Below are 13,248 nucleotides of genomic sequence, written 5' to 3'. Positions count from 1 at the left end.
TATAAAACCCAAACTAATAAAAAGCAGAAATTTAACTCCCTCACAGTCTGATTTTTCAGCTCTATACTGAGAATAGACAAAATAATTTTTAATATTTATATTTGGTTGCATTTAACAAATGTAATTAAGTTTGGTTCAAAATTGTCCTTTATCTAATCTTGCTGAATTCCTAGCTAAATGCCTCTCTAAGGAAAATAAATAAAGACAAAAAGACAGAAAGACAGGAAGGAAGAAAGGAATGAAGAGAGAAAGAGAGGGGTGGGAGAGACTGTTCAGTGATTTCATTTAAAAAGTCTTTCCTAAAAGACGCTGGCTATATTTAACACCAAAAACAACATTAATAATAACCACAATTTGGGTGTTTATTAAATTCTGGTGTCCTCCATGACAAAATTATTATATAAAGTATTTCTATTTCTTAAAACTCTCTTAAAAAGTATATTATTCATATGTTTCAGATGAGGAACCTGGAGCTCAGGAATTTAAAGCAATTTGCTCATATTTTATACCCAACAAATTATGATCCTAAATTTGACTGCCCTCAAAGCCCATGTATTGTCAACTCTGTTACAGTGGCTATTTATTTATCTCTAGGTTACGTTGTTCATATTAAAAATGTAACCCCCAGATATAAAAGTATAACACGGATATACAAATTCTGTAATGTTATCTAGAGAATTAGCAGCAGAGATGGTACTAAAAACATCATATTCTGATTCTCAGTCCAGTGTTCTTTCCAACAAAATAAATCAGGGAATATAACAGTATCACTCTAAGTAGCACTCTGATCTTTAATAAAGTGAAGATGACTTTGAAGGTCAAAATTGCCCACAAAGTTGACTATATTTTCATATACAAAATGTTGCACAATAAAGACGTGCTCTGCTTAATGGCAAGTTTACGTTTCTCACCTTCATGACTAATCATTTGCCTATTCTTCCTCTTCCAGTTCCTTCTCTCACTGATTGATCTACATGCACCCACAGCCACAGCATAGCTTTCAGAATCAGGCCACATTTGAATCAGATCTTTAAGGCTCTGCCCCAAGTCCCCCACAAGTCTTCTTCTTCGTCTTCTTCTGCCTTATTCTGCAGCTTCCTGTCTGCTCTGTTCCTCTCTCCATATTTCTCTTGTTGAACTTCAGCACCCAGTACGCTGTGTCCTTGAACCCTGTGTCAGAGCTGGGATCACGGTGTCCCTCAATCAACTAACTGCAAGCTGGTCTTCCATTTATCACCTGCTCTGAGTCCCTGTCTCTGTACTCTTTTCCCCTGGGTCCCTCCCTTCATCCTCTTCCCACTACTGATTGCCTAGCTCACAAGCTGCTATAGCCACCTTACAAAGAACATAATCTTTTCCCTTAGCCCAAACAGTTGCCAGTTCAGTTACCCATGGAGTTCCCCCTCCTCTCTAAGGAGTAAGAATCTTCCTTCTAATCACAACCAGTCCCTGCCTCCTCACTCCATCCTTTTATATGGAACCAATCATGCCTGGATGAGCGAAACAGGAACAAACAGGTCTATTACTTGATGAACATAATAAATGCTTTCCTCCCAGAGGGGAGAATGGCAATCTTTCTTAAACTGGTGCTGATTCCAGCATTTTGGAAGGCTTTGCTGAATCCATCACTAAGCTCCCTAAAGATAGAAGAAGTAAGATTCTCTGACAGCATCACGCAGAAAATTGGATACAATCTCCCAGCATGAGAAAACACACTGCTGAGTGGGTATAATGGTAAATAATAATGGGACGATCTAAAGAGAGGAGTCGATGAGTCATAGGAAGACACAGTAAATGTTGCAGACAAATTAAGTAGCACAAGACTCATTTTAGGAGGGTTCAGGGAAAAGACCAAAATGTTGGATGGAATTAAGATATGAAAAATGTGTTTGCTCAAAACCGGAATCCAAATTTGTTCAGAACTTGAATTCAATAGAACAGACTGTTGGAAATTGTGAAAACGTTAAGCTGCTATTAAAAAGTAAATTAAAAATTCTTGAACATCAATTCCAAAAAAATTCACCTAAGTTCCTACAAATCATTAAAGATAAATTTTATTCTCATAATAAAATAAAATCTGTTTTTAAAGTGACAATAACTGAAACACAGAAAACAAAAAGACTTGATTTTAAATCCAAATTCTGTATTTAATTGAGCATGAGCCTATGTACTAGAAATCTGTTTTTCCTTTGTTAATAAATACAACTTAGTTTTCAAGGGCTTGGTTAGTAATAAACAATTTAAAGCTCTAGTATATCCGATTTGAATCTCCAAATTTTATAGTTACCGTCATTTTTAAAATTCCTCCTCTGAGGAGATATAACTCAATTGCAATCAAAAAGCTAAAAAAAATTATTCTTAATACCTTAACAGAAAATAATCTAAATTAGATCCTTTAAAGGGAAGAAAACAATGGAATCTTTTGAATAACTTAAAATTTTTAAAATTATTTATTTTTTTTATTCATGAGAGACAGAGAGAGAGAGAGGCAGAGACATAGGCAGAGGGAGATGCAGGCTCCATGCAGGGAGCCTGATGTGGGACTCGATCCTGGGATCATGCCCTGGGCCGAAGGCAGGCACTAAACCACTGAGCCAACCAAGCATCCCTGAATAACTTAAAATTTAAATGAAAAACTAACTGGAAAATAAATCTCTAATCTAAAACAAATTGGTAAATAAGCCCTAAATCACTTAGATAATGCTATTTAAGATAAATAACATCTGGGACACAGGGAGATTGTTTAAATTCAGGATGAGTTAATTTTGTTAACTGAAGATGGATTATCTGCCTCAGGAGGTGTCCTATGCTCTAATTCCAAAGCCTATACCCATCCAGATAGGAAAAACCCTCCAACTCCTTAACAAGATTGGCTAAAGTAATGGCTGCAAGAGGAGAGAGTACAAATTCTATTTCTATCTCCAGCCATGAGGAACCAACCATGCAGAACAGTGCGATGTTTAGTGACCATCTTACAATGTTATCTTTAACTAGATAGCTAAGCCCAGAGCAGTTTCACTCGGTGGGGCAGGAGGCAGCAGAGGGGACTGTGAGGAACAGATGTAAGAGCTACATGTTAAATACATATTATTTGCCAACATGAAGTTCATTTTTTCTGCCATGATTTCATGTATTCCACTCTACTTATATATTATATGATAAAACATGATATCTTCCCTTAGAAGTCATGTTTATCATCAAGTTTCCTGTGAGAAAACACTTCCCTGATCTTGTATCATCTCTGACATTCTCCCTGGCTCTATCCTTTCTTCCAAAACCTTTCTCTCATCCCTTCCAACCTTCCCATCTCTCCCCGACCACTTGTCCATTAGATTGGCTTGAAAAATCAAGCACGTAGAAAAAAATATCAGTGAATAGAGGCGAGCAGGGGTGGAGTGTGAAACCTGAGAGCATCCATCTAGTAGACCAGCTGATTTGAAGGCCTACTTCCACGTTGTGGGCAGATAAAACTTCCATGCAAACATTTCATTCTTTTCTTCAACCAAACTACACTTTTAAACAAAAAAAATAAATGATTTTCATTGCTTTTCATTTGAGGTTGAAGTAAGGGAATAAAATGCCATTTGAAGAAGATGAATCTTCTCTCAGAGCACTTCAACTTCCAAGAGCCCAAGACGGCATGCTCAGCCCAGTAGACCCTGTCCTTCCATCTACATGCTCTCCTTTCTCTATACACATGACTTTCTCATAGCTAGTGTTTTTAATAAAAGATAATATTTTCTCAAACAAGATGGTGGGTTACAATAAAAATGCATTTTTCGGGGATCCCTGGGTGGCTCAGCAGTTTAGGACCTGCTTTCGGCCCAGGGCATGATACTGGAGTCCCGGAATTGAGTCCCATATCGGGCTCCCTGCGTGGAGCCTGCTTCTCCCTCTGCCTGTGTCTCTGCCTCTCTCTCTCTGTGTGTCTCTCATTAATAAATAAATAAAATCTTTTTAAAAAATGCATTTTTCTCCCATTGTTCACCTGGGATGGAGTAACTGCTCAGGTAAGAGCACAGGAGTATATTACTGAATGCTTTAATTAATAAATCAAAAATATTACTCCCCCAGCAAGCCAATTATATTTACTTTTACTCTCCTATTTTTGATTAGTCTCTCCTATTTGATTTCCCTCTCTCACCTCTTTCTGTTTTCTCTTTATCTCAAGTATCTAACTGGGTTTCCCTCGTGTAATAGGCCACCACACTGCCATTCTTACAGTTTTATTTTTTGCTTCTTTCTTTTGTCGCCAATCTCTTTGCTACTCAAGCTCTATATTTCATTGCCCATTTAATATTAATACATGCCTGCCTAGTTAAATTTACTTTAAAAAAAATTCTTTTTGAACTCTCACTGCTCAAACAATAAGTCCACCTTTTAACCCTTTTCTTAATATTTACTTACCTGAAAAGACTTCCCAGTAGAGTCAAAGGTTGAATAAAACATTAGTTACATATACTTTAAAAATTGAATGAATTCTACCTTTGTCAATAAGAGATAATATCAACACTTCCAATAAAATTGCCTATATTACCAAAGACCCTATAGATGAAGCAAAGTGAGTAGTTAGAACAGCTTCCTGTTGCCTACACAGATTTCTAAGGCTTTGTCTCATTTATGCTATCCCATCCTCAGCAGGAATGAGGAAAAACATAATGGGCATTTCATCTTTCCTGATTATGTGAGATGATAATAAATCAACTGCCAGCAAATATTCCCAATATCTGCATAATTATTACTCTAGACATCTCCACCCATTGCCTGAATGTGTTTTTGTTGGTCTAGTGAGAATTACTGAATCAGCTGAACAAGAACCACATCTCACACTATATCTACCACACCTTCCAACCAGTATAATATCAACTTTTTAATATGTTTCAAGACTAACATAAAAATAATTTTCTACTGGAAAATATCTTATATAACTTAAGAGTTTTCTGGAAGTAGAGCTCTAATTTCCCATTATGGAGAAAAAAACACCAGATCAAAATAACCAGTAAAATGACCGATTTAAAAGTATGAGAGCAAGTTCCATAAAAATCTCTATTCTGTTGATGTGAAATAAAAATTCTATATTTTAACTGCTTTCGTTTTCGCTCAAAGAATATTCAGGGCATCAATATTCAAAGTATTGTATGTACGACTGATATGTTTTAGCAAAAAGGGTGAGTTAGTGATCTTCCAAGAATTTTCATGGCCCTAAATCAGTACTCAACAATGTAGAAAATACTTGCATTAGCCTTACAGATTACTTATCACTGACATATTAAAGTGAGCATAAACATATTTGAATCATATGCTTATATATCCTACAAAAATATGAAAATAAATTATATGTGAAAGAAGTGTTGAAAAGGCATTGATATGCAAAAGTCTTCGAATTGGCACTCAGTAATAATTTTCTAAGAAAATCAAATTAAATAAAAGAAGTAAAAATTCATAGATTTCTTATTAGTGTAACAACACAGTCAGTATGAAGTTCAATTCTATAGCGATAATGTGAGAATGATGCCTTGGACATTTCAAGTATTTGGATATCAAAGGTGAATAGATTTGAAGAGTTTTGACACATTTATTTTATGAATTTGAGATTCTTAAAAGACTGTTGAAGATATTCACTTCAAAATTCCCCAAGCCTTTTGATATTGTAGTTAGCTCTACAATCTTCTCAGTATTCTCTCTAGATCATTTGATTTTTATGAACAGTTCATTGAATCCAAATAATTGAGATTGGGTATGGGGAAGAAGAAGGAAGACAGTGAGGGGGAAGATTTAGGGAAAAAATATCTAAAGTCAGTTTTCTATCTCATTCAGAACTGGAGAAAATAGGATCACGCTACGCAAATGATCTGAAAATGGAACAGGAGCCCAGTGATTGAAAGTGAAGTAAGAATACAAAATTCTGAGATACTACCTTCTCTTAACATTTATAGACTTCGTTTTTTTACAAACCAATATTGTAGTAAAAATCATTATTAAAATCCCAATCACTAAAAATGCATATAATTAAGCATATGGTATAAAGAATGGTGCTATATATAGCCCCTGGCCCAAAGTAGGAAAGTCTCTTTTCAAAATGTTTCTTAAATCTAAGAATTAATGCTTATAACCAAAAAGGAAAACAATACATTTCCTTTTTAAAATCTCATTTCATTTTGCGAACATTTTACAGCATGGCATATGTCAGCTGAAATAGAAATGATTCTTTACAAACATGTCAAAACTCTTTGTTAGAAAAAAACTTCAATAAGATTTTTAAAACCACTTTGGTCTACAACCATGTATTCATCAACTCCAAACTACCAAAATGAAAACTGAAGAGTTAACATTTCATTGTCTGGATTAAAAAATACTTACACTATTGGCTTTTCCAGGCGACTTCCCTGAGAACCAACAATCTCCCCCAATGTACAAAACACTTGTCCCAGAAAGTCCTAAAATAGATAAGAGGATTAAAGCTCATAAGTTCTCAAACTGTCTTTACACTACATATTTTGTACAACATATTTGCATTGGTTTCATTGCTGAAATACTCTAACCTCTAATAGTAAGTAAAATAAGCTCAATATGCATTAATTTTAGCATGTGATTTTCCTGCAAGTTTGCAAAACCCTTTGTCCTTTTATCACAGCAGGCTTGTTTTTGCAAGTAAGCAAGGCATTCTTTTCTCTTTTTGAAAATACAACAAAAATGGGGGAAAGTCCCAGGATTTGATTTCACAATTGGCTTGATTTTGGATATTTTTGAACCTAGTAAACTTTGGGCTGAGGCAATCTGTGCAAGCACAGAGCAGTGGTGGTTAACAAATAGCAGCACTACCTACAGAAAGGTTGTGAGATGTGGCTACAGGTGGGGCCCCAAGCCACACTACCAGGTGTCTGTGTATTCCACTACTGCCACTGATTACCAGGGATAGGGCAATTAATTAAGTTCTCCAGTTTCCTCATTGCTAGCATGCTAACTCCTCAGAGTTGTTTTAAGGATGAAGGAGTTACCATATGAGTTAATATTTGCATATACTGACCACCTAAAAATAGGTAAAGTATTATTAGATTATAAAGTTCATTAATGTCCAATTAGATGAATCTTATTTGAGTACAACTGTATACTTATTTCCAAGACCCAGGATAACCTTGCAAAATGTAAGGTCTGTTATTAATCTTCATTTCACATATAAAGAAACTCCTAATCATATAGGAGGTTGACCTTTTCATGTTGTAAAGCAGTCAGTAAGCAGCACGGTCAAGACTAACCCAGATGTTCTGATTCTAGAATAATATGCTGACTAAGAATTTAAACATTGTAAATACAATGCAATTTCACATGCCCAGAAAATCAGAGCTTCGACATCTTTGGATATGTGAATCAAGAAAATACGGAAGTAGTTCAGAGTAGTTCAGAGACAGACACACACTCCAGGTTAGCTTGTATATTATTTCAATCCCCTAAAAGAGAAGGTGGAAGATCTCCCTAAATTAAACAGTGAACTGGCCCAGGAGAAGCCCTAAGAAGGATGGACAGGAATGAAGGCAAACAAAATGTTGTTTAAAGTTTTTAATAAGTAAAATGTTTCAATGTCTAACAAGTCACAAAGTAAAAACTATGTCTTCCATTTAAAAAAAAAAATTAAGGAGGAGTGTTCTAACTCTCATGAAGGAAAAAGTCCACACTGCAGACTAGGATAGTCAGGGTAACATTTCCCAAAGGAAGTAAGCCTTGAGAGTCAAGTAGGAATCTGATCAGAGGAGAGAAGAGAGTTGGACATTCTTTGGCTAGGATGCAATGGGAAGTTACTCAGACCCCAGGACTGAAAGACAGAAGAAGGGAAGAGGGGTAAAGGACAAAATGAAAGATATGAGAAGGGAAGAGGGGTAAAGGACAAAAGCAAGGAAGGAATGTGTTTTGTTTAGCAAAAACCAGTCATTCCCACCAAGGAGGCCACTTTGAGCAATGGAATGTAGAAAGGGCTTGCAGAGACCACCAGGCTTAACAGATGGGCCCATCAGAGGACCCCCCCCCCTAAAAATATCCATAAGCCCTAACTGACCAATGGGCTACTTACAACAGGCACAGCTGCCAAAAAAGGGAGAATTTCACACCTCATCATACCTCCTCATCTTCCACCTTTAAAAACAGCTCCTTCCCACTGCCTCCTGGCAGACAGCCTCTCCTCTTGATCAGGCCGCTGCTCCCTTGCAGTGTTTTCAATAAACTTCTACCTCCTTTGTTCTGCCTCAGGTCCATTCTTTCACCTCCAGTGCCCCATTACTACCAGCTTCCACCTGAAAATAGGCCCACATTTGGGGGCCCCAATCCAATCAAGAGACACACCATTTAGACACATCGGCTAGGAGTTTCATCTGTTAGCCCCTTAGTAGGTGTTTCTTTCACCTTACATGAGCCAGTCTGAGCCAGTTTGGGCCATTTTGGAGCTGAGGACCTGAGCCTCCCTAAGTTTTCCTATAGTTACCTTCAACGCATTATAAAACTCAGATCTCTTCCTACAGGTGGGATTTTCTGCCAGTTTTTGAAAATAGATTCATGTACTAGCATGTTGACATGCTAGACATGTTCAATTGAACCAAAGTGCCTAAATAATAGAATATCTATAACTCCTTAATGTGTATGTAATGCATATGCAAGTTCCCTGCCCCCCACAACACACTGAATAAAGGGTTCCTATACTCACGCCAGGGGGAGACAGGGCTTTGACAGCTGCCTCCATCTTCTCACTTGTAAAAAGTAATAGAAATTTCTTTGCTTTCAACACTTTCTTGGGTTGTGTTCAATTTAATGAATGCCAAGGAGTGAAGCCCTGGAGTTCATTTACAATTGCAGTTAAAAAAGCAGAATTGACTACCCCGAAATAGGCCTCCTTGGCAGAAGGATTATATTTTGAAGAAGCAGCAGACACAGCAGAAGCCCTGAAAACCAGATTAGAAGTTACCCTTTTGTAGGAGACATTTACATTTAAAAGAAATTTGCATTTATGTCTCCCTCACTGTACTAAGAAGTGGGGGGGTGGGGGTCACTAAACCTCTAGGAACTCATCTGAGCAGAGAAGGCAGAGACTTAAATCTGCATAAATCATGCCCTCTCTAATATGCTTTGCCTGAAAACCTCCCATAACTGGTTTCCCACCCACCAACATCTTTTGTCTTTAGGTAGAGATGGTATAAGATTTGGACCAAAAAAGAAAAAAAAAAAAAAAAAAAGATTTGGACCATTTCAGGGAATTACTCAGCTGTTCCTGGCATTTTACAAGAAGTATACTATGTTATTAAACTTTCATTTGTTTTTCTCCTGTTAATCTGTCTTTTTCATTACAGAGGGTTGTCAGCCAAGAATCTTGACGGGTAGAGGGAGAATTATTTTTCCTCCCTGACATAGTTCTAAAGAATAGATCAGGCAAGAATGTAATCAGAAAAGAACTGGCATCAAGTAAAGGGCAGAATTGAAGATGAAGACCCAGGAGGGTGAAAGGTCCAGTTAGCTGGGCAAAAACAAATAAACAAAAAAGTTGCCTTTCGCTAATCAGAAGCAACTGGAAGCCTGTTAGTAATTCAAGGATACCATTAGAATAGTGCATTCACGAATAGTGAAAGGATAGGACTTTAGGTAAGGAAAAGAATAGGGACCCTACCCAGGTTCCAAGGGTATTTCACGTACTTCAGATGCTGAGACAGAACAAAGACAGAGATCAGGAATATTTAGACCCTTCCTACTCCAGTTACTAAGGTTAAAATGTTTTTCTAATAATTACATTGCTAAGCACAGAAAATAAAAATAACCACAAAAACTAATCCGGCTTCAAAGGAAAAGTTCACTATGAAGATTAACCAGACCTACCAATACGTATTTATAGATCATAGATGTCCCAGAAACAAAAACTCTCACACAATGTGTGTAAGCGTCATGTCTAGTTCCAGACACCTGACCTAACCACTGGCAAGTTTCCTGATAAAGTCCCAATAAAAGACCAGAGATGAAAAGGGCTCATTGGCAATCTAACTGGAACCCCTCTCACTTCTGAGAACTTTTTCTGTATCCTTGGCTTAATAAAACTCTATCACTTTGCTCATTCTCCGTTGTCCATGAGATTCATTCTTCAACTCCATGAGACAAGAACCTCTCTCTCCTGCTTCATCTAGATCACTCAGGTACCAGTGTGCAGAATGGACTGAGGGAAAATGAAAAGTCTGGAAGGGGATCAATCAGAAGACTATAGTAGTTAACAAGCCAAGTGCTAAGATCCAAACTACAGCTGTAACACAAAATAGAGCAGGGAAAAGTGACAGGATTTGGTGTCAACTATACTTGCACATGGTGGTGATGTGGGAAAGAAAGGCAGAAGTAAAATTGTCAAATTTCCTTACTAGTTACAGCCCATTGACAAATCCTTGAAATAGGCAGAGTAACATTCCCCTTGGGACTCAGGTGCCTGGATGTTAACACTTTGCTAAGGGCAAACAGCAATCTTAGCCCAACCCCCAGGATCCTGTAAGTCTACTTTAACATATAAAAATTCCTTTGAAAACTTCCTTTATCTCTCTACTCCTCAAGATACATGTTGGCCACCATCCCTTAAGCATATGGCCCATCGATATACAGCTGAAGGGTCTCATGACTAAGGTTTTACAAGTGAACTTTTCCCAACAATAGCTAGCCCTCTCAACGTCCTGGAAACCTTTCTTCCAAAATTCCTTAGAGACTTGCACTCTCCCTAACCCCACCCACCTTTAAAGTATATAATGGGCCACTCCTCATGACCCCAGAGCAGCTCTTTCTGCCCACAGGTCCTGTCACCATGCTTTAATAAATAAGACCACCTCTTTGCACCAAAGACATCTCAAGAATTTTTTCTTGACCCTCGGCTTCGAACCCTAACATTTGTCCTACGTCAATAGGGCGACATGCAGGGGGTACAGTGGAGACAGGAAGAGAGAAACAGAAAATAACTCTAGATCTGAAACTTGATGGCTTACAGAAGGAAATGTCACCAGCTAAACCCAAGACCTGACCTTTACTGCTCACCTACTTGTACTCATTAACCTTTGTCCCACGTTTTTCCTTAAGTTCTTTCTAGCTTATCTCTTATGTAATGTAGGCAAAAAAAGACCCAACAGGCAGGCATCACCTGATAGGAACCAAAACTATCCCTCAAGCTTTAATGACTGCTCTGGCAAAGAAATCCAGAGGCCCAGACCATCCAGACCAGTTTAAGCTTAACCACTGAACTCACACATGTGCAAATGGACCATGGAGTGAAGGACAGTAACTTCTCCCTCATTATAATGCTAAAACCTTCGCCCAAGGAGGAGCACAAACATCATTAACACAACATATGATGTATGGATTTTTTTTTGTTTTTTTTTTTTTTAAGATTTTTAAAATTTATTTATTCATGAGAGACGTAGAGTGAGAGGCAGAGACACGGGCAGAGGGAGAAGCAGGCTCCATGCAGGGAGCCTGATGTGGGACTCGATCCTGGGACTCCAGGATTATGCCCTGGGCCAAAGGCAGGCACTAACCCACTGAGCCACCCAGGGGTCCCTATATGATGTATGTTTAAAGCACAGTTCCTTAAGGTACATATGAAACCTTATGCCTACTTCTACATATGATGACAAGGTTCCCTTTTCTAAATATTCACTCTTACCCTAAATAGAAGGAAACCATCCACCCTTGCTCTTACTCCCTGTGATCCCCTCATTTGCTGCAAAGAAATTTTCCTTTGTGTGACAACCCCCCTTGGGTGTATCTGTGACTCACCAAAGAGTGAACTCACGTTAGTTCAGTTATGAGATCTTCATAAAAGTGTATATTATTTTAAATTGTGCTTCCAAGTAGGTAAAAAGTATGTTAGGTAAACCTTGACATACTTAAATTAAATATCCTTAATAGCAACATATCTTTCCCAATTTCAAAACAGATATTACAGATATGTTTATGAGTTAAAAAACGCAAATTTCTCTAAGTCTCATGGCAGAAAGTCAGTGCTGAATACTAAAGATTTGGAATAAATCATTGCTCTTCTGAGTGGTCTGGGACTCTGGAATTCTTTATCAGAGCAGTCATTAAAGCTTGAGGGGTAGTTTTGGTTTCCATCAGGTGATGCTTGCCTATTGGAAAGAGATAAGCAGTGAAAAATACATGAGAGATTCTAGAACTCTTTTCTAAAGATACTGATAAGGTAGGGGCACCTGGGTGGCTCAGTGGTTGACTGTCTGCCTTCCGCTCAAGTTGTGATCCCATGGTCCCAGGATCAAGTCAAGCATCAGGCTCCCCGCAGAGAGTCTGCTTCTGCTTCTACCTGTGTCTCTGCCTCTCTCTCTCTCTCTCTCTCTCTCTCTCTCTCTGTGTCTCTTGTGAATAAATAATTAAAAAAAAAAAAGATATGGTAGGTAGCTGTGCATGCTAAGAGCTGTCCTGTGCTGTCATTACACAAGAAAACAAAAGTATTGAGTATATCCACATTAGGGTAGACATATTAGCAAACAGATATCATTGCTGAACAAAAAGGAAATTAAAACAATAAAATCAATAAAATGTGTACCAAAAAGATATGGTACACATCTATACGTGTTATCTCTGGAGTTATTGCATACTCTGCCCCTAAATATTTACAGCATTTATGTAGTTGTTTTACCTGTGTTTATGTATTCCCTATCGAGCAGCACATTTAGCACTCACAGTGGAAAAATAAGCTTACAGTGATTGTCAACTATGCCATGCACTGGAAATTTCTACTGAATCTATTTTTCAGTTCTCTCAATGCTTCCCATCTTCTGTGCATTTTAAACAAAGTAATAGAATACATGTCCTTTAGTGGATATTTTTAGATATTCTGATGTGTAGTTAAAGATAGAAATAAAAATTACCTTTAACACGAACTGCTTTATTGTTTCTTACTACGGTGTTGTGTTCCAGTTGATGAGTCATTATAATTACGTCACAATAGAACTTCCAGTAATAAATCCAGGCATGTTTCCACAGCTTTAGCACACACAAAGACCAAATCTAGTTTATAGTGTCTGGCAGTTGAGAAATGCTTCATTTTATTCAATCACATTAACTATTGGGCTTTCCTCAAAATGACCAAGAGATCAATAAATATTTGCCGAATCAGTTATTTTATAATCTAAATGATACAGATATAACTTAGTTTTGAAATCTATTTAAATGAACATAAACCATGTTGTTAGTATATAGGATACATTCTACCCTCTTTAAAAGTATCCAAAT

The 13,248-nt window shown here is 37.5% G+C and overlaps 1 protein-coding gene across 3 annotated transcripts in view; it reads right to left on the bottom strand.

Moving 5' to 3' along the window:
• CPNE8 (copine 8) overlaps positions 1 to 13,248 on the bottom strand; it is a 316,677-nt gene that overhangs the window by 223,777 nt on the left and 79,652 nt on the right. For all 3 annotated transcript variants that reach the window (XM_072798389.1, XM_072798390.1, XM_072798388.1), the window contains exon 6: positions 6,361 to 6,437. In XM_072798389.1, coding sequence (XP_072654490.1) covers positions 6,361 to 6,437 — 77 coding nt within the window. The remainder of the gene's footprint in view (positions 1 to 6,360; positions 6,438 to 13,248) is intronic.

This window comes from Canis lupus, chromosome 25 (assembly GCF_048164855.1).
Source record: "Canis lupus baileyi chromosome 25, mCanLup2.hap1, whole genome shotgun sequence".
NCBI lineage: Eukaryota > Metazoa > Chordata > Mammalia > Carnivora > Canidae > Canis > Canis lupus.
The sequence above is the reverse complement of the archived record's forward strand: the minus strand, read 5'-3'. Positions and strand labels throughout refer to the sequence as shown.